The 22,134-nt window shown below is 42.5% G+C and overlaps 1 protein-coding gene across 1 annotated transcript in view; it reads right to left on the bottom strand.

Annotated features, from left to right (window-relative positions):
* LOC119457550 (probable methyltransferase TARBP1) overlaps nt 1-22,134 on the bottom strand; it is a 50,262-nt gene that overhangs the window by 19,606 nt on the left and 8,522 nt on the right. The window contains exons 8-17 of the mRNA XM_037719157.2: nt 14,961-15,194; nt 13,275-13,369; nt 12,193-12,330; nt 11,491-11,651; nt 9,586-9,790; nt 7,923-8,090; nt 5,393-5,559; nt 3,197-3,268; nt 2,730-2,961; nt 613-765 (exon numbers count right to left, since the gene is read on the bottom strand). Coding sequence (XP_037575085.1) covers nt 613-765; nt 2,730-2,961; nt 3,197-3,268; nt 5,393-5,559; nt 7,923-8,090; nt 9,586-9,790; nt 11,491-11,651; nt 12,193-12,330; nt 13,275-13,369; nt 14,961-15,194 — 1,625 coding nt within the window. The remainder of the gene's footprint in view (nt 1-612; nt 766-2,729; nt 2,962-3,196; nt 3,269-5,392; nt 5,560-7,922; nt 8,091-9,585; nt 9,791-11,490; nt 11,652-12,192; nt 12,331-13,274; nt 13,370-14,960; nt 15,195-22,134) is intronic.

The raw sequence follows: 22,134 nt of genomic DNA, 5'->3' as shown, positions 1-22,134 counted from the left end.
AAAGGTACAGCCACACTAGCAGAATAAAGTGCACAGAAATGCGGTCACATCATCACACATTAAACTTGGCCACAGTGAGTGGCTACTCTCACATTGTCAATACCGTGATACGCCAGAATTCTTGGCGGAGTCAAGAAAGGGCAGTAGTTGTTCACAGTGCTTGCCCACCTGATTGAGTTAATCAGCCAGCGGCACATGGCAAAAAACTGCCGTGAGTACAGTTTGCTCGGTGATAAGGAAATGTTGCCACTTGTCTATTCTTGCATCATGCATTCTGCCACCAGCGACACACAAATGCACATTTTCTTAATTAGCGTGGATATACCTACATACGTACAGATGTGAAACAGTGCTTTGCCGGTACAGCACCATTCGATGTGGCACAAGTACAGTGGACAGAGATGAGCAGACACCTTCTGTACTATCAGTCTAACAAAGAATCAAGCTATTCACACAACACCTTTCAACCTGCCATTCGCTAATAAGGCCTTTTAGCCTAACAGTGACTTCATAAAAAAAAATAATAAAAAAAAATAAAAAGCTGTGTCATTTGGTTTGTGTGATACTGCACTATGCGACTGTGTGCAACAGGAACACCTTAAAATTTCCCACCTGTTCCATGGCGGGCACCAGCTTTGCACGAAGTCGAGGTGTGCGGAGCAAAATAGAGACAGCCGTCCACTCCAGCAAGCAACGAATTGACGGTTGTTGGCTGTCTTCAACGAGCTCTTGAAAAACGTGTTCCAGAAGTTTTTCAAACATTTCCTGTACAAGAAAAAAAAAATTTGAATGAAAGGTCAGCAGACTTCAGGGAATCCTCCAGCTCTGATGTGAGAAAAAAAAATCCATTGTTGTCTGCACAACCAATTAACATAAAAAGAAGTTCAGCCAGGCGATTCAACCGACAAGGCACCTTGCTGCTAATGCCCATTTAACTGTTGCTGTTGTGTTTTCTTTTTTCATTTCTCTCATTTTGTGCACTCGTAATAGAAAGAGAATGTACACTATGATTCTTGGTAACTGCCTTGCTAGCAATATCCTAAATTGCACATACAACTCTGAAAATTCCTCTCCCAAAAATCCCCTTCTGCCCAGTTTTCACTTAAACTCTAGCATCAAATTCCCCCTTAAACTACCATGAAAAAAAATAAAATTATGATAAAAATAAGAAAGCCCTACACAGAAACTGACTAACCTACATAAAATTAACAATGAGAAATAGACGTTGACAAAAACGTACTGAACACACACGACGATCGGGTGCCAACTTCCAACAAGACGTTGACAGAGAACACATAACAACAGGACAGGTGCCAACTTCCAACAGGAGTTGGAAGTTGGCACCTGTCCTGTCATTATGTGTTCTCTGTCAACGTCTATTTTGCGCCATTGATGTCCTGAAGTATGACACACCAGCTAGCCAAAGAGAAGATTCTACATGACTAACCTCGTCCAGTGGCTTCTCACCATGAACCATAAGCAGGTGCATCGAGAAAACTTTGCCCATTGTAGCAGGACGTTGAGACAATTTGCCACACAAGAACAACAAGCTTTATCAGACAGCTTTAGCTCAGCATTTGCAGCCCGCTCCACTCAGATCCGTGCACACCCCAACAAGTTGCACACAGCCGTTCAGTGAGAACGGCAGCGTGTACGCACACAATGCTCACGCCAGCAGTGGAACGCAGAATGCCACTGTTGCTTCGCTGTCAAGTCAATTAGACAAATGACAGTGCTTTGTGATGGTTTTGTGATTTTGTTAGGGTTTTGTGACGGCTTTGTGATGGCCATGTGACAGCATGACTGTTCTTTGTTTTGTAGCTAAGCTGACCATACATAGTCAGGATTACCACCATGCCTATCTTCCACCAGCACAGCAGCTTTTTCCTCACGGTGCTGGCTGCTGGTTCAATCTCCACACAAGCACGTCACTTGCCGGTTTTCCAGTTCTCCCTAACACTGGCACATTAAAAGCCGCATTGCAAGCGCTCTGTCAAGTGGGCATTAGTACATAGCCGACAACAGAATTGCAAGCAGGTTTATTTCTAATTCCTAAGGCTCTTCACCGTCAAGTTATTAGAGTTTACGAGACTAAACTATCTATCCACCAACCTCCAATACAGGTTCAGTGATTTCTTGAAGTTTGTGAAACAAAAGAAGCATTTCCTTAAGTCGGCTAAATCAAATGCCAAATATACATTGAAAAGAGACAACTAGAACAGGTGCACTGAATATTTGCTAATTTAGAGAGTGCATCATCATGTATTTTGTTGTCACATAGACTTCTGCATATTTGCTGTATTGTTTGTTGGCTGTAATGTGCCTTACAAATACAAAATCTGTGACAACATCAGTAAGACCTTAAAAGTGTACTAGATTTTATAGAAGACCCTTCAATAAATCTAAATCATATGCAAAATTCACCCTCCACGTATGAACATTTTATTATGTTTTCATTTTGTTCATATTTGTGCATACAGTACTTCTAACGAAAAACAACCCCCCCCCCCCCCCTCTAGTGCCACTTTTTCTACCTCAGCAAAGGTGGCAATCCCATGGATCGCTTGTGTCTCTGGGACACACATTTACCGCAAATGTGAAATCCACAGTTTCTTGCAAAGCCAGATCATGAAGCCTGAGTGGTGAAAACTGTACGGTAAGCAACGTTCAGCTAAAACTGCCTATTTTTGAGAAGATGATTGCAACATCACGTAATTGAAGAGGCTTACCTCACTCAAGAGATGCAGAAGGCACAGCTGAGCTTGCCAGACCCTGTTTTTAATTCGGTGGATCGTTGAGTTCCCAAAGTAGCGCTTTCGCGTTGAGGTAACCTCACGGTCGTACTTTACCAGGGCCTCTGAAAGCTTAGCCGCAGTCTGGACAGATGTTTTCTCACTAGAGCTTAGCTGGATCAGGAAGGCGATTCCCAGTGCTCGAACTTCAACGTCAGCTTGGTGTTCACTTGGAAGGGAAAAGTAAAAAAAAAATATAGAAATTCAATGAAGTAACTTGGCATTGATATGGAACAGTGTAGATTGAGCCACGGTACTGTGGCAGTAGCAAGAGAGATGCACGGTAAGTATAATTACCAATATTTAATGCAAATTACAAGTATCAATTAAATGGCAATCTATGATTACCGAATACGAAATATACCCTACTACGCAAACAAGCCATTAAAGTTGAAAGTGCCAACCTTCGCAGCAGCTGGTTGACGGACAGGGCCTCGCCTTGCGCTGTCACGAAGGCCTCAGAATCAAAAACGATCCTGTAAGAATAGACATAGTGTAATCAATGCGCAGCATGCAATACATGTTGGAAGACAAAGATCCTCATCTGCCAGTCGTGTGAGATCCTCAACTTTCCTCAATTGTGAGTTGTACAATTATTAACTTTTCGAATAATCGCTTCTTTCCTAAGATTTTAAAAGGTTTGCTGAATTTAGGCTAGGAATTGTAGATCACCTTTAGTAACCAGGAGCCTCAGTTCGAAGCTAGCGAAGTCACACATGATATAATGTGAAGGAAATGCCACCAGAGTTGCAGTTACTCTCAAAAGCTTTTGATGACCGAAGGAAAAAGAACAGGCAAATGTTGCAAACAATGTAGAAGACTCAGTAGCATGGTTTTTCACTGCTGCAGATCACTTGCACGCTTTGCTTTCGGGGCCTCCCGTGCCATGTGCACCTGCTCCAAACACCTGCCAAACTATGGGTGTTCGTACAATGAAGTGCATATATACCGACACCTCAATAAAATTCCGCATCAGCAGACTTGTATACTGTCAAACAGCAGACCCCATGTTACAGTGCCTTTAAAATTTGTGAACCACGTTTCTGTGACAAAATAACAGATTGATAGCCAGTGTAGTTGGTCATGGTTTCTCATTAGAATGACAGTGCAATGCAAAAAAAGAATGAAGAAAGAATGTAAGATGGGCGCCTGTCTTGTGTTCCATCTCTGTCCTTGTTTGTGTTTTGTTGTCATCAATAAGGTGAATTAGTAGTCTGCAATTAAACCTTCTAAAAAGTATTCATACTTCGAAGGAGTACTGACGTGACATTTATGTAGTGTATTTATTTATTATTATCTAAAAGCGCTCCAAACACTAGGAAAACTACTGGCAAGCTCCAGAACGCCCTAAATAATTTACTTTAATCATTTGTCTCTACAAACCAGGTTCGGTTTTTGGTACATAAGACGTAGAAACCTCATGAAACACTGAGTCACTCTGTCACTATGGTAGCTGTGGCTGTCATGCACAAACACAGCCAGAAGAAACATGCGCAGCACTGCTATGTATATTTTTTAAGAGCAACATCATCATACCAAGCCTTATTGCTACACGACGTAAGCAAATTTTGTTCTGTGTCATAATGTCACGATTATTTCGATGACACCGGGTGCAGCTTTCTGAAACAACTTCAGTATCAAATCAAATGTTTCCCCTACCTTCACACTCGCTAACTGTCAACGTTTCATGTGTGAGAAACATGTGGTAGAGCTCCTGCAACTTTGAAAATATGTGTAAGTACAGTTATTAAGAGCTGTTATATAGGTAAGTACAATTATTGTCTACATTTATATGTGTAAGTACAGTCATTGTGTACAGTTGTATGTGTAAATACAGTTATTGTGTAGTTATCTGTGTAAATACAGTTATTGTGCAACTGTTTTTATCTGCTCGCGCTTATGCGTGCAGTGCTTACATCAATGCAGCCAGCGCACTTTCCATTGCTTCACAGAGACCTAAAAGAATATCACTGAACCCATGCACATGTGAGGATCAGTGATTAGTGAAGCTTTCTTTGATGTTTAAGTTAAATTCACTTCACTTCTCCTTCTTCACTGCTCTGCAGTTCCACGCTACTCGCTCAGTGCCCGCTCTGGTTCCATTTTGTTCACTTAACTTCGCACTCAGCTGCCTCTGCTGCCAGTTTCTTAACTTTCTGTAGCCCACTTCAATTTTTTGTTAATGACTTCCTCGCTGCTTTGTAGCTCAGCGATCCACCCTCAATGCACGCTCTGGTTCCATTTTGTTCCCTTTTTCTCCTTTCTCCGCACTCAGCTCCTTTTGTTGCCGATTCCCTCGCTTCTTGCCTCTTGTTCTAGTCGTCTCTTGGGGCTCCTACCATGTGAGACATACCCATTGTGGGGGATAGGCCAAGAATGTTCAGATACCCAGTGACACACATCCAGTTGCACATAATACCCGGTGGGCCAAACAGTCTATTCCGACACGTACCTAATGGTTGTCTACTTGGACACATGACCCAAGTTGTTGTATAATTGACAACACAGCAGCAGCCAGCACCCCCAAAAATGGGGAGAAGAGGCATAGAAAGCTTTACTTTAAAATGAGCCATCTGACACAGATACGCAGGGAAACATACCGTTGGTCTTTGCGGTAAACGGGTCCGTACGTCAGAGCCTTAACCATGACATCCAGTTGGCTGTCCATCAGTTTCACACTGCCCTTCCATACATCTATCAGTCTTGTAATAAGGGCACAGAAGACACCCGGCATCACTTCTCCCAGGTTCAGCAGCTCATCCAGATACTGCAGGGAAGGAAAGCACGAAGTTGGGCGCAATTCAAGCAGGTAAATGCGACAGCCTGAAAAAATACAGACAGTAGTACTATGAAAAGCTGACCATTATTTTTTTCAATGATGCCACTTTAGCCGTGTGCCCATAATACACTTACAACACTGGCTATTGCATTGAAAAATAGGAAATTTCTAAAATATTTGTGTAGCATAAACCTCCAAGGATCACAGGAAACAACAAATCAAGTTTCCAGAAATTTAATTGGCCCCCGAGGAATTCTAAAGGTTTCACTTCTCTTTGTTCATCTATTTTAACATGTCTCTGAAGCAATGTTCTTATCTCTTAACTTCTAAAGAGCAATGCAGTTATGCTTGGTGACGTATGTTTACTAGGCCTGAGCCGACATAGAGATAAAGCCTTGGAAATGCTGCAGTGCAACCAGCATTGATAAAACTGCATGTCAAATGAGAGTGCAAGTAACTATGAGGATGCACGGTCACGGCAAGCAGGTTATTTACGTAGACGACCATAACTTGTTCTTACATTGAGAATGATTCGGGACTGTTTATTTCCACTTTCTGCATAAAGAATATTACATACTGGGCAATCCAAAAGCAACCAAAAATGTTAAAATGTAATAATTTGATAAGTGCCGACAGCAGTGATATTGAAAATTAATTTTTCTTCAATGAGCTCGAGAAGAAGAAAAGAAAAAGCCAACTGCCAGCACATGAGAGCGCTGGCTCCCGGAGAAGAAGACAAAGTAAAAAGAGACAGTATCCATCATGAACTGTATTTGAAATAATTCCTGCAAATAGCGCAAATACAGCTGTGTTTCATCCTAGGCTGCGACCATTTCTTCTATAGCACAATGAGGTTTTCACAGAAGTGCATAGAAACACATGTTTATTTATTTTACTTAATTTTCCCTTTCAATAATACAGTTTCGATTGAAAGAATATCTACATTTGTCACCACCAGGAAGCGCTCGGTGGCATGTTAGGGTGGGAGCATATACAGGGACACTATGCTAGGGTAGGGAAGGGAGCATTCCTACACACACACACACTCAAGTGTTGTTATAGGGAGCTGACATTTCCAAAAGTTCTGCCGCTGTTTGAAACAAATTTGGCAGACTGCCATTTTGATTCTGAATTCAGTTAGAAGGCACGTCGCATTGCTACCTGTTACACGTTGATACATATCATTAATAGCTTGCAATTAATTAAATTTCTTTAGTTATATACTGCAATGCATGCAGGCAACCTGAATATGCCTTCAACATATTTGTTGCCTTTTTCTTTTATTTGAACACCCTGGACTTTATTTCTTTACATTTGCATGTTGCATGAAAGACTGAAAGCAACGAGTTCTGCAGCATGGTGACACATGCTTGGTTAGCATCATATCAGATTAAGAATATGAAGTGCATTAAACCTTGTTCTTGCCCGCGCATTGGCAAGTAAAATAATTGTGTTTCTCGAAGCGTTCAGCAATAAGGAATGTCTTACCAGTCTGTTTAACTATACAATAAACATGTCATGTGTCGAGCTTACATATACTACCTCTGTTCGGTGGCTATGTGCTTATTCTAGAAAAGTGACTACTTGCACGGGACCAACGATCGTGGGTACTGTGGCTTATCTGGGTCATGGTCTGGGTGGCCTTTTGGTGGGCCACTATTTTGAGTCTCAAAAATTGCTAAATCTTGCTGAAAGTTTAGCCCAGCATTAAGCAAGCAGCAGTATGCACACTTTCAAAGGATGGCACCACCCTAGGACATTGCGTAGGCCTGCATATGAAGGCTCTCTATGCTAGAGTGTTCACACAACTGTCAGTTATAATGGGAAAAGCAACAAATCATCATCATCAAGCTACTGACACAACTGAAGTGCCACCTGTTGGTGGCAAATGTAAATTTTCTGACAATAAAATTTTACTTTATAAATAAAATTTGGTCTTTCTGTGCTATTTTTATGGGAACAACTTTGTGCTACCGTACCGTTTATACAGTTTAAAAACATTATTGAATATTTATTTCATCGGGTACTTTTGGATTGCCCTGCATTTCTCATACAAAATTTGAGATTGCTTTAACTGCCTCAAATGCATGAAATGATCATAACTGTGGTCATGTGAAGAATGAAGAAAACGGGAGTGGCAGTTGATAGATTTAGAGACAGATTATCACTTCACAAGTCACACTGCTCGGAAATAAATGGCAGTACCAAGCAGCTCCTACAGGTTACTTAAGGAGAAAGGCATTTTCGTACTGATGCAAGACATTTGTCCACGACCCTTATATGCCAAAATTAAAAGCAAACATTTTCTATGCCACTATATAACAAATTGCTAAAAACTGAAAACAACTTGCATGACTTAGCAGGCATCCTCGGTTAGGCTGTAGTAGTGATGGCTGGAAAGCAAAACTGATGAACATCTCCACAGCTGGTCGGAATATGTCGCTCTTCTTCAGGTCCTTGCAGCTTTGCCAGCAGGCCTTAAGGCACTTGGACAAGAGGTCAGCATCAATGACCTTAACCTGTAGATAAATGAGCACAAGCTTACCAGTAAGTACCGGAGTATATCGTTTGAAAGTTGCACCAGGGGCTAGTAGGGTGTGAAGGGGCAGGAATATGGATAAATATTAACCATCTGGCATTCTCTAATGTACATTTGCAGCCAAGTACGTTGTTCCAAGTACTTGATTTCATTGTTTAAAGATTCTCAACAGAACACAACAGAATTCACAGTTAGTTTCAACATTTATCACTCAGCCTCATATTCTGAAACCTCTATATACAAGCTATTGGATACAATGAAGCAAACACGAAATCTTTTTTTAGCTCAAAATCAAGATGTAACAAATATATGCATAAAACGAATATCGGATATAATGAATTATCGTATATTATGAAGTAAATACAAAATGTGTAGAGGATATCAGCATGCAAAGTATATATGTTCATAACAAATATCGGATACAACAAATTATCGGATATAGCAAAGTAAATATAACATGTCCATCGCCAATATCAGCATGTAATGAACATATGCTTATAATGAATATAGTAGACTTCCATTATTTCGACTCCGGTTAACTCGATTTTTCGATTAATTCAATCTCGACCGAAGGCGCCCATGCATTTCTATGGAAATATTTGTTACTTCAATCCTAACATTAGCATTTGCGGGATAAATGGAACTTGAGCAGTCAGCATGCACACACCTGACCCTTATGATGACCCCAATAACAAACCCTTTAATGACAGCGTCTCGTCTGTCTCAGCGGGGCTTAGTGAAGAGTGAATACGTTGAACACGTCATCACTCATCGAAAACGCCTATTTTCGGCCAGCTCTATGAAGATTTTCGAGCAATAACAGTAGCACACAATGTCTCATCATTACTGTATTTATTTTCCAAGGAAATTGGGACGAAAATTGCCTGCGCGGTTCAATTGGGTACGAAACCAAAACCATCTTCGCGACACTTGTACGCTTCACTGCATAGCACGGCTGTATTGCAGTGAAGTTGGCTTTATACACCTGAGGCGAAGTTCACTTTAGGAAAACGGCCGCCGTACTAAAAAATTGGATGTGCCTTAGATTTCTACTTTGTTTAGAGGCTTTAATGTCATTTCAACGTTAGTTTTCTACTTAGGACACATAAAGTGGGCGCGTTTGATTCGGCGGCGTGTTAGACTCGGGCAAATACTGTCAAATGTACCAGTGGTGTGTTCTGGCATTTTTTCTGCACCTTGCTTAATTCGACCCACCAGATAATTCAATCAATTTCGTCGGTCCCATCAGGGTCAAATTAAGGAAAGTCGACTGTATCAGATATACAACGGTATTTTCATGTTACGTGCAATGTCGTTAAAGCAACGTTCAACTGTAATACCCTTTCCTTCGAGTCCTCTCATCTAATCTAGCAACAAACAAGAGGCCCGAAGCACACATGTCAATGAGAATTGCCACTTTAGTAACAGCTCAGCACTCTAACACATTGTAAGCCCCTAAAGCAGCCTGCACTTACTAGTGACAAGGCATGCGACACAGCCTTCAGAATGTGAAGGCACGACTTTTGCGAAGCTGTCTCCAAGGCTTCGACGGCTTCCATGATCAGCCTGTTGCAGAGCTCGTCAGTGGAGAGAGCCATTTTGGAGACGCTCTCCCAAACGAGCTCTGTCACTGCGGCCGCAAATGCCACCCAGCGCGACTTGGCAACTCGGTCCTGGATGCTGCGGAGATGCAAGGATGTGAAAGGAAATGTCGAATGAGCTCTGAATAAACTGACAGAGAGCAAACAAGCCAAGTGCAACAAAACCTTAAGTTGAAAGTTTGAAGTGTCTCCACTAGTGATGCAAAACTATTGGTAAACTGACTATCGATAGCATCGATAGTTTTTTTTTAACTATTGATAGTGTAAAAAGACTATCGATAGTATTATCGATTGTGGAATCGGTGTTACTATCGATAGTACCATCAATAGTATTACTACCGATAATACTATCGATAGTGCTGTGAATAATTATGCTGTTGTTGGCTGGCGATATTGCAAAAATATTTGCGATCACCTACTATCAGCAATACTCAGTTTGTTTAATTTATGAGCAATTTTTTGGCTAATTAAATTAATTATTCCCTGCAGTGAAAATGCCGGGATATGTCCATCAATAAATTCATAATTAAAAGTAACCAGTTACACCTTACCAACAAAGTTAGTTCTTGATATTTTTATATTTAAATCACAAAATGCAATATAAATTTGAAGCCGCACAGTTCCGCCACATATAACGGCTTCCTTTCCACTACAGATGAACAGTTCAACTTATATTATCATGTGTCAACCAAACATTCTAGTGAAGGAACACAAGCATGTCAACTTTCTTGCCCTTCAGCCTGCTCCTCCCATCTGAAATCATCTGTCCAGCTGCTGAGAATACACGTTCCGCAAGTACTGATGCAGCTGGAATGCACTACTACTTAGACACTTCAAAGAGCGGAATTGTGGAGCACTGCCAAGACTTCCAGAATTCTAAAGCTTTGCTCTTCCTTTCCTGTGGATGTAACTCCAGGTATTGGTGAACCATTAGCTTTGCGTTCGAGGCTGCGGTTGAGGGCTCCTGTTACTGTCTCAGAAGGAACCGCAGAATTCGGCTTCCTGCCGCAGCTGCGTTTAGAACCGCGTTCTGTCTAGATGCTTCAACTGCAGGACCAGCTGGGCTTTCCGACAATCGTCGGTTTAGTTCACCAATCAAACAAGCACTGGCTTGGTCTGCGTTTGTTCTGATCGAAACCGCTCGCTCCTTTAGTCGCAGGTCCAGCAGTGTTGCAAGAGATGTTAACTGTCTTTATAAGTGTCCATTCTTTTATGCAAGGAGGAGATGTACTCGTGAAGAACTTTACCAACTTCGGTATTTATTGCAGGCTCGTTCCTTGCTTTTATGTCTATGCAGCTCAAGCACTGACCTTGAAACCCAGCAAGCATACGTGCTGAAGTAATAATTAGACTCAAATTCAGCTCAGAAGCAGGCGCACCAAAGATGTGTCTTGAGTCGCTGTTGCCAGCACAACAAGGACATTTGTGACACTAACACTTTATCCAGCAACTGTACATAGGGTACATCTGCAGAGCTCGGTGACGGGTAGACTATGATAACGAAGAGTCCTGTCATAGTTACTACCACCACCATATGCCACGCACTCGGGGAACCATATTTATGTTGCAATGAGTTCGCACAGTTGATTTTTTACTATCGATAGTAATATTCAAAGTACAATCGATAGTACTATCGAAATTACAATCGATAGCGCTATCGATAGCTTTTTTTTACCATCAATAGTTCAATAGTGGCTCAACTATCGATAGTATCGATAGCACTATCAATACTTCTGCATCACTAGTCTCCACACCACTTTGGGTGTGCGGTGTACGTACATCCATGAGTCAGGTCTTTTGATCGGCCTTGAGATGCTTCCTTTCTCAACTACTTCAAGAAGCAATGCTTCCACTTCATTCGTCTTCCTAGGAAAGCGTTTGAGGACCCAGCGAAGGAACCTCCAGTAAGGCACCGTTTCCACCGACACAACTGCCGATGTCTGAAAAATGTGCAGTGAAAGCTCTTTAAAGGGACGCGAAAGAGAAACACTAATCAGTTTAGACTGGTACACTATATTCTTTCAAAACTCTATTTTCGTTAATTTTACAGTAACAGGATGTGGATGCAAAAATGTGACCAGCTTCACTTCATAGTGTCGATGCGAAGATATCGTCAGCATGGCATGAAACCATATTATTATTATTCGTAACTAACTCTCAAAATCAAAACTGTTTTTTTTTTTTTTTTTCTCATTCAAATTTGCCTTCTCCTATTGTCAGATTATTAAGAACATTCTACAGCCCCTTCTGAGTAAGAAATATACATCAGCGAGTGTAGTTATTTGAACTAAAAATCAAATTTCAATATATAATGAAATTTCGATATAGCAAAGCAAATTACGTTTAAATTGTTGTCATAGCAAAGCAAATTACGTTTTAATTGTTGTCATAGCAAAGCAAATTACAAATTTCACCGACTTCGTTATATCAAGGCTAACTGCATAAGAAATGCATAAGAAATGAGCAGAGCTGTAAACTCACAATTGATTGCATGAGCTTCACTCTGCAAGTCTCAAGGCCCTCATTGATGAACTGGTAGAAAAGGGAGTTGAACTCACGCTCGCCGGCAAGAATGTTCAAGAACTGGTAGTGCACCTGAGTCTCTTCAAAGTCATCCAACTGCCAAGAAAATTGAGAAGAAAGCATGAAACTTCAATGGCTTCAATATTTGCAATGTACAGACGAGGACAAATCAAAGATACAAAAATCATGACCACGTCCTTGAACATCTGCACCATTCTTAAAAACAAACATGAGCTCAGCCCCTCCATAGCCTGTGCCAGCAATCCAAGTAGCCTGTTTAAGAAAATAATATTATTTTTAAATAGACAGCTCGAAAAGATATTCGAAACATGCAGGATTGTAGTAAACCAGCAAACAGACAGAATTGACAAGCAACAACAACTTGCGTGCATAGCATGCAAAACATACACTAAAACGAAAGACAGACATCTCTATATCAAAGCGGTAATATTACACTACTAACATTGATAACAATTTGCTTGAACCAGAACAGCAATGTTTCTTTCTTTAAAGCCTTCTGGAATTCACAAACGGTGTCTTCTCATCACAGACCCTTACTTCACACAAGCGAGCATACTTACTGCACATATGAATTATGTGGAGGACTATGTATTCGCTATAAAGCTTTTCATCACATAACTGGGCTCTGCCTTCGCATAATTAACTCTGCCCTCACTGCATACCTACACCATTAGAAAGCTTGACAATACTATAAGGGGCATGCAGTCGAAAAACTAGAAGAAAGTTTCACACAGTCAGTGAATTTACTATCAAACAGGTACCTAACCATGGCACAATTTTGATTATTTGGGCAAGAAATGTTACATATTACCGAGTCACCATCAAGTGCAGCATAGTTTTGGGTATACCATCTTGGTAGCAACACAGAATTCGTGCAACCATTACCCTCTTTTTTTTTTTTTCGTGACTACGCTTTTACAGAATGGGTGCACAATACGAACTCTACTACAGTGGTGCAGTTCTATTTCCAAAGCTGCACAACATGCTCATGAGTCAAACGTATTAAAGTACAGCCTTACACTGTTGATTGAAAGAAAGGCAAGCTTGTAGATGTACTCGTGCATCTCCTCGGAACGTGGTACGAGTAACAAGAGCAGTTCTTCTTGCAAGGAAGCTGAAAATGTAATAATAAAGAAGAAGAGGTATTACAGCACACCAACTACCTAATGTTGAGATTCCTCACTCTCTCGCGACTGGTACAAATTATGGCAACCGATGCAAGCATGCAAATGAGCAAATAAACAAAAGAGCGACTAATCATAGGGACACGTGCGGTAAGAAGAAAAAATTGCAATTTGTTACGCGACGGTAGACAGCACAGGAAACGAAGACCCGCAGAAAGAACGCAAACACAAGGTGCTGAGGTGTGAGTTATTTCTGTCTGTCAACCATTTTCTGTTCTGTTTGTCATCACAGGCTGTGCTAAACCGCCTAGCCCAGCAATGCACACTACTGCGATTTGTTCTTGGCATCAGCAATGTGGCCTGTGGACGTGCGAAGAAGTATACGTTGGCTAAACAGGACACCGTCTAATTGAGTCTAAATGAGAGGCTTCGCGAGCTCCCGTCTGAGTGGACTGCACCAACTTCCACCATACATACAAATCGTGTGGACTCCGGGGCATGAGTCCTTAATGCGGCAATCATCAGGCACATGCCTACGCCCGAGCACATGGACACCGGGAGCCACAAGAGGGCCGCGCCAAGCAGCTCCACCTCGAGCCCATACTATTAACCTACACGCACATCCTACAACACTATCGCCTTTCACAAAGAACACTACCATCGCCTCATAATGCTCTGGTGCGAAAGGAAGCCGTATTATGGCGAAAGCTCCAACCAAACCCATATCCATATTTGAGTCTTTACCACGCCATACACCCTGCACTGTATTCCTATTAATGCCCACACTGCAATTAATGTGCAACGCTTTACCACATGGTATGGGCTTGCGCAAGCACACCCCAGCTCACACCCCTAACACAGCCTACCACACGGCAGTGCTGTCCAGCTGAGTCTCGACGGACCAGCTCAACCTGGTCAACCAAGCGAGAAGGGCAGCTAAGGCCGCTGGATTCTTGGATTGAGGGGACCACCCACTGCACAGTGGAAAAGCTACCTACGCTCGTGTGCTTTCTTCTATAAAGCTTACTCTTTCTCTCTCTCTCATAAAATGATCAAGGCTGTGAACGTCCATTTAGGTACACACTGTAAGGTGTGCCACTGGAATACAACAAGTGTGCCATTGTGACGGAAAACAGTCTTCCCTTAACTCTGGAAATCATTGAAGCCAATCTTGTAATGAAACAGAAGGATCACTGCGCTAACAAACAAAGCAATCACATTTACATTGCAAACCCTTCACCATGTGCATTTCGAGTGCACAATTATAAGTACCTGTCCACTGCTGCACATTTGCTTCATTTTTTTTATGCACGTCACCACGCTTACCTATGAGTATACAGTCCAGCTTCAATATAACGAAATAAACCTAATAAATTTCTTGCCGACATCAACACGCAGCAAATATATGCTCACAATGAATATCACTTTGACTGCACCTATTGCAGAAATAAAATAGTAGTTCGGGAAAACTGCGTCTCGTCTTTTCTGTGTGATTTTTTTATGTCTGCATTTGTAGCACCATCCCATTAAAAAAATCAAGTTGAAGAGAAAAAACAATAATTGCATACAATTACGACTCACAGTCACCGTTCACTGGCCTGGCTTCATGGTAGATCGCGATGAGCAGCTGCGCAGCCCTAAGCGAATGGTGTCGTGCGAGGTAAGGCCTTGTGCCAGAGGCGCTCAGAATCTCGATGCTCCCTTCGAGAAGCTTGTCCCACGTGATGTCTCCGCACAACAGCCTTGCGTCGTGGAACAGCATTGCCATCCTGGCGAGCCGACGCACACAGGTCATGTTTGCCATAGAGCTGGGACCTGGAGGAGGGGTGGAACAAGATGGCGGCATATGGAGCAGCGGGCTTGAGAAAAACCGAGGCAAATAAACGGCACTGGAACAACGAGACATGAACAAAGAAGGGGCACGCACGGAGAACCGATGTGTTCGTGTGTGTGTTTTTTTATTTTAACACACGTCAGATCTGTGTTGCTTTAAAACATGTCATTCATACATCAGCGCTCATGCAAATCCCTCCTTTACTCTTTGTCGTCCTTGCGCCATTTTCTCCAAGCACATATACCGGGTGCGTGAGGTATTTGAGAACGCAACATTAGCTTCAGGCAGAGAAGAATATCTCCAGCAAAAATAGACATATTTTCACCAAACTTTGGGAAATACTTCTCTTACGGTTTATTTCCTCAACTGCTCAATGAATCCGCCATCCGCAGCAATAACCGATTCAATTCGGCTTCGGAAACGGCTGCATGCACGGATCAAATGGCCCTTAAAGATGCTGACCATTGAGTCTGCAATGGCGGCCTTCAGCGAGTCTTTTGTATTAGTATGTGGCTGTTTGTTGGCCTTTTTCCCAACGATGCCCCAGACATAGTAGTCGAGCGGATTTAAATCTGGAGAGCTAGGAGGCCACAAGTTGGGAGTGACGTGGTCGTAGAAGTTGTCAGCCAGCCACTCCTGGGTTTCGCAGGCGGTGTGGGCGGGAGCCAAGTCTTGCTGAAAGACATAAGGTCTTCCTTTCAAAACAGTCTCTATCCAGGGTTTTACAATGGTGGCAAGCACCTCCACGTAAGCGGCAGCATTAACGCGGAGTCTTTCTGCAAAAAAAGTGTGGCGGCATGACGTCCCCCTCGTTGTTGATGACGGTTTAACGCCATCACAGACGACGGAAATTTTGTGTGCATCACTATAGGCACCTCAACAGTTCTTGCACAAAGCCACCTGTCATTACGGCAGTTAACTTTTTGGTCTTGGTCGAAGTTCTTTTCAACTAAAAAAAAAACCAAAGCATTCCGGGCTCCTCAGGTCTCTTCAGCTTGCTTAGCAAGCGCATGGACCAGAGCAGACGATTCTTCCAAGTTTTATCGGACATGAATTGCCCCTTCCTCATGATATAGGAATGGTATCTCAAGTCCTCATTCACAGCGAGCCTGACAGTCGACTCTGCGACTTGGAGCTCTTTTGCAATGGTCCGCATTGACTTCCCTGGGTCGTCACTCACGATGACTTGCAGCTGCCGGAGAAAATCGTGGGTTCTGAGGACGTCTGACCGCTGACTGTGCTTTTTCCATTTCGCTACAGATGTCACGGCCAGAACACTTCAGTGCTGTCCGCACCTTGTAAACAAAAGACTTCGCTACGTTCACAAAGGGGGCAATTTCCAAGTCGCTGTGGTGTACGGTCAGGGCGACGAGGACTGCATGGCATTTCATTTCCTGCGTCAACCTGTATGCTTCCATCTTTGAATAAACTGCGCAGTATGAATGATAAGGGGTCAACCGACAAGAAGCCACATGCCCAGATAGATATGATGAGCCTGCTGATGTCTATGGCCATAAGGAATAGTGTTCTCAAATACCTTGCACACCCAGTACTACAAATATCTACACCAATTACCTAGCCTACTCATACTAGGGATATGTGGTGCTATATGAGGATGTTTCATTCTGTTGCATTCACTTGACTATTATAACCTGCTCTTGCACAAGGGAAAGTAATTCCCACAGAAAGAATGTGCAAACTCTTTAGCCAAAGTTGAAGCATCATTACCGAGAAAGTTCAAAGCAAAAGATTCTGTTTTCCAAATGAATACAGAAACAGTACAAGCTCCCGCAATGTAAGGCTATTCGTTTCAATTGAAGATTTTGTAACATGCACATAATAGTCACACTGATAGGATAATCATAGATGTTTAACAGGTCATGACAGGAGTAGCTAAATACAGTTCGACCCCCTGGTATTGCGAACCAGCATCAAGTGCAAATGTGCGTTCATTGTAATTTGACACACATTGCGAAAGTCGATGTGGAAGTTCCTGCAATTAAGCTTGCACGAGTGGCTCTTGCAGCAGGCACATGGATGCAAATGTGCACCAGTCAAACCTCATTATTACGAAAATAGCTAGACACAAAAAATACCACCTTCATTATATTCAATATTTCTTATAAGCAAATATGCATTGAATGCTGATATTGGCAAGAAACAGAGAACATTGACTATGTTATATCCGAGAAATTGTTTTATCCGTGTTTGTCATATTGAGGTTGAACTGTACTATAACAAAAGTTGAAGCCCACTGTAAGAATTTAACACCCTTATTTTTCTGTTTAAGTTGCATATTGATTGCACTGTAGAATATGCCTTCACGGAATATTGAATAATGTAAATTTCTTGGGCAAACAGGAACAGCTGTAACTTTCTCTGAAACATTTGTCAAAAGCTTGGACCAAAGCCACCATGAGCCCTTACCAGTGCACATTTAGAGCAGTTGGAAACAGTTTGCTCGTACAAAGATACCACTGGGTATATCGGGTGTTTTTTTGTTTTTGTTTTTTGCTTAAAGCAAATGCCTTATATGTCTTATTTTGAGGTGACCTTGAAGAAGTGGAGCCAAAAATCGCACAAAATATGTACAAAAGATCGATAACTCAATAAGATCATTACAAATCCCATAGCATTATATATCAATCAATAGGTTATTACATGAGGAATATAAATAACGATAAATGATCATGATAGTCATTAAATTAATTATGATAATGAGCATGACAAAGCGAAAAAAATGGATCAAAATACCCCCAAAGTGACAAAGAATCGAGAATTAATGATGGTAATGGGTGCAAGTATGGCTATTATATTAATGATATGATAGTAGAATACAATGACTCAATTATGACCTTGGCTCAGCAAAGAATGACATTGACTCAGCGAAAAAAGAACAACACTCAAAAACCACTGGAATGAGTTCGGATGTGGGCACTAAGTGAAGAAAGCACTAAAGAATGATGGTAGAAGTCATAGTTATGAGCATGACTCAGCAATAATGACAATGGCTCAGCGAAAAAAGATTAACATTCAAAAACTACTGAAATGGGTTCAGTCGGACAGGGGTACTAAGTGAAGGAAACACTGAAGTATGATGGTAGAAGTCATAGTCATGACCATGACTATGGCTCAACTGAATTAAGAGTGAATCAAGGGGTTATGGAGTGGGGGAGTGACTTGCAAAAAAAATATATGTGAGATTTGAGGGTCCAAGTGAGAGTGACTCAGCAAAAAAATGTGCTGAGTCATGGTTCGAGTTTGGTGATTCATAGGAAGGCTGACTCTAAATGGAGGTTTTGAGAGTGATGATGACTCAGCAAAAAAAAAAAGTGCTGAGTCACAGTCCGAGTTTGGTGAATAAAGGATGACTTGCAAAAATGACTGCAAAATATGGGTTCAGGGTGACGATGACTCAGCAAGAAGAAGTGTTGAGTAGCGGTCCGAGTTTGGTGAAATAAGGATGACTCGCAAAATTGACTTTGGAAAATGTGTAAAAAAAATGTCAATAACGAAAATAAAGGAAATGTCAAACAAATTTCACAAAGTGCAAAAAGTGCTCGTCGTGTCACTGAGTTAGTGGCACTTTGACTTTCGCCTTCAAGTCATCTTAGTTGTAGCATAAGGGACATTACGGCACATATTGCAATTTTGGAATTGTAGCCAGTGAGTTTGGAACAAATTTTAAGGATGCCGTGGGTTTCGAGGTATGCACAGTGAAATTTGCACTAAAATGCACTATCAGGGGCGGATCCAGGTTTTTTCTGAGGGGGGGGTCAGCTTCTGTCAATGATAATGGTGATGATGATGATGAAAGTATCCTTTCTTATTTACCAAAATTTACCGTTTTTGCTCACGATAAACCCGCGTTTTATACGGCTAGAGGAACACCTGTAGCCCTCCGTGGTGGCTCAGTCAGCTCAGGCGTTGAGCACGCGATCGCGAGATCAAATCCCGGCCGCGGCGTCCGCATTTTGATGGAGGCGAAATGCAAAAACGCCCATGTTCTTGCGTTGTAGTGCAGGTTAAAGAACCCCAGATAGTCAAAATTAATCCTACTACGGCGTACCTCATAATCAGAACTGGTTTTGACACGTAAAACCCCAGAAAGAGGAAGAAGACCTGTATCGAAGCCAGGTATCGGTATCTCCGAGCTTATAGGAAAAGGACGTTACCCAATACAGCCATGTGCTCGGCGGCTGCGCCTGATAATACAGGGTGTTCAAAACTAAGCTTTATGGTTTTCTTAAAATTAGGCACTGGGAGGCACGCGAAGGCCACCTGTGCAAATAACTTATGTGACTAAGGGGGCACAAAGTGAGATGATAATTATCGCTGTGAGCAGCCCGATAAACTAAAATTGAACAATTATTTTTGGTTGACTGCAGTAAGTGGGTATGTTTGTATTGAAAACTTAGAGGCAGTCGTGTTTCTAAACAGTATCAGTCGGGAGAATTATTCTAGCGTGTGCGTGATCCGAGATATCCGACTCCAAATTTCGATTGTCGTACTGCGCAGAATAATCGAGTCGACGCGAGAGCGGTTTATGCTTTGCGTTGCTGTGGAAGGGAGGCCTTTTGGACATCTTTAGGGCATTGACATCTTGATGGGTGAAGTGTTGTCATGAGATTTGTGCATGACAACACCAAACTTAAAGCGGCAGTATGAAATATTCGTTAGCATAGCTAAAAAGGTTTCTGCTGTTGATGGTGCAGTTGTTGCTCTTGATTTCAATAAAACTTACAATACTTGGAAATCAGCAGTCACTTTATTTGTGTAGCCCAGACAAGGACCATGCCCGGTCGTCTAGTCACCATTACGCACGCGTACTGCCCTCCGGCTTCGCCGCTCGCGCCATTATCTCGGCATGGCAGCTGCCGCCATCTTTACAGGCTGCGCGGTCGCGTGTTACGACAGCGGTTATGGGTTCTTAGATTTTTTTTTTCATTTCGCCAGCCGTGAGGGGAAGGTGGACAGTTATTATCTTTGCCAATGCCTCCGCCCTGTTGTCAGACTAAACGCTGCACGCAACAGCCGCGTCACATCAGGGAGGAGCTTTGCGGCGATCCTCACTCTCTTGCATGCGTAATCATGCGAACGACAAATAAAATTTGGAGTTGGATATCTCGGAGCACTGACACGCTAGAAGAATTCTTCCAAGTGAAACTGTGTACAAACACGACTGCCTCTAACTTTTGAATACAAGCATACACACTTACTGCAGTCAATAAAAAGTTCATTATTCAATTTTGGTTAATTGGGCTGCTGACAGCGATAATTATCATCTCACTTTGTGTCCGCCTGGCCACATAACTTATTTGCGCAGGTGGTCTGCATGTGCCTCCCAGTGCATAACTTTAAGAAAGCCATAAAGCTTAATTTTGAACACCCGGTATATCTAGCCTGTATTGTTTCTTAAAATAAAATTTGGGATGATCTTTTGCAGGTTAGTTATAAATGCGTAGGCACGGGTCCGTCTTTGGAGTTCTGTAGGGACACCTTGATTTCCTTAAAAGAAGATTCTTTGTGTTCGTCTGAGACACCTTCGTTTGCTTTGGAGGACTAACTCCCGTATTCTCAAACAGCCCTCGACTCGAAGCTCTTACTCCCCTCCATGGATGGGTGGATGGATGGATGGATGAGGCTGAACCCTTTAAACCGGGCGGTGGCATACGCCACCTAGCCATGACTATTAACATATGTTGTACTTTGTGGTGGGTGAAGTTTCACCCCTGCCTTGATTTTATCCACCAATCAGATAACCTGTGTTTGGTTATTTCTACCCGCTTAAAGTCTATTTTGCCTTCACTGTCCCTAAACCCCAATGCTTTGAAACCTGAAACCCCAATGCTTTGACGCGACGTCATCCTTTTACACAAGGCGCGCATCTGCTCCCGTTTCTCTAACCACACGACGCCATCCTAGGCCCGCGCGCTGGCGTTGGCCGCTGACGTCACGCTCCCCCACTTCGCAGCCGCGGCTCGAGGCTTCGCCCCGCTCCGCGAGAACGCCTACTCAGATAAACGGATCCGGCGTGTTTGAGCTTCCTATGCTTAATGTACGACAATAAAACTGCAAAGTTACAATGAAAAACTTGTAGCATACGAACGGTACTGTGCTCGTACTGAATATTGTTAACGTGTAACTGTGATCACAATGAGTGCTACAGTTAAAAAAAAGTTGCCTGTGCATAGTTCTTAGTTTAGCTGTTAGTTGTTATTATTTATATGTGGACACTTCAGCGAGAGATCTCTTTCATTAAGCAGGTTGGTTGCGGAACCAATGACAGCCAATGAGGCAACCATTGGCACCCCAAGGGGAAACTAAGGTAATCAGGCGCGAAGGCGCTCGAGCGGATATTGGCGCGCTTGGCAAAAGGGACGTCCCCTCGTTCATTCGACGCCACCGAGGGGACGAGTAAGGCACGGCAGGCGCCAGGAGGTCCAAGGTGTTCATGAGAAAAAATAACTACGGCAACTTCGCGACACCACACTCATATGGAATACAACTAAGCTTGTGAGCGAGCTAGCTTTACGTCTACATGGCTGATACCACTGGTACTCGCGAAAAATACTTTTGAAGAATGCTGGTGGCCATATTTTTTTTGCGACAGGGCCATTCCCCTGTCAGCGAGGGGGCGATGCAGAAATCTGAGGGGGGGGTCAGGACATCCGGACATCCCCCCTGGATCCGCGCCTGTGCACTATTGTTCACCTTACTTTTTTAACAAAAGAGGGGACAAGCAAAAAGAAATCCATTACACCCTAATGATTAATACCACCACTGCCTTTGTACTACCAAATCGGTAGAACAGAGTTATCGAAGTATAATTCTACATGCTCTAGTTCACGCCAGCGTCAAAAGATGGCGACACTAGCAATGCTCACAGCCCCTCAATCTCTCCGGTGTCCCGGTATTCTG

This window comes from Dermacentor silvarum, chromosome 7 (genome assembly GCF_013339745.2).
Source record: "Dermacentor silvarum isolate Dsil-2018 chromosome 7, BIME_Dsil_1.4, whole genome shotgun sequence".
In the NCBI taxonomy this organism is placed as follows: domain Eukaryota; kingdom Metazoa; phylum Arthropoda; class Arachnida; order Ixodida; family Ixodidae; genus Dermacentor; species Dermacentor silvarum.
The sequence above is the reverse complement of the archived record's forward strand: the minus strand, read 5'-3'. Positions and strand labels throughout refer to the sequence as shown.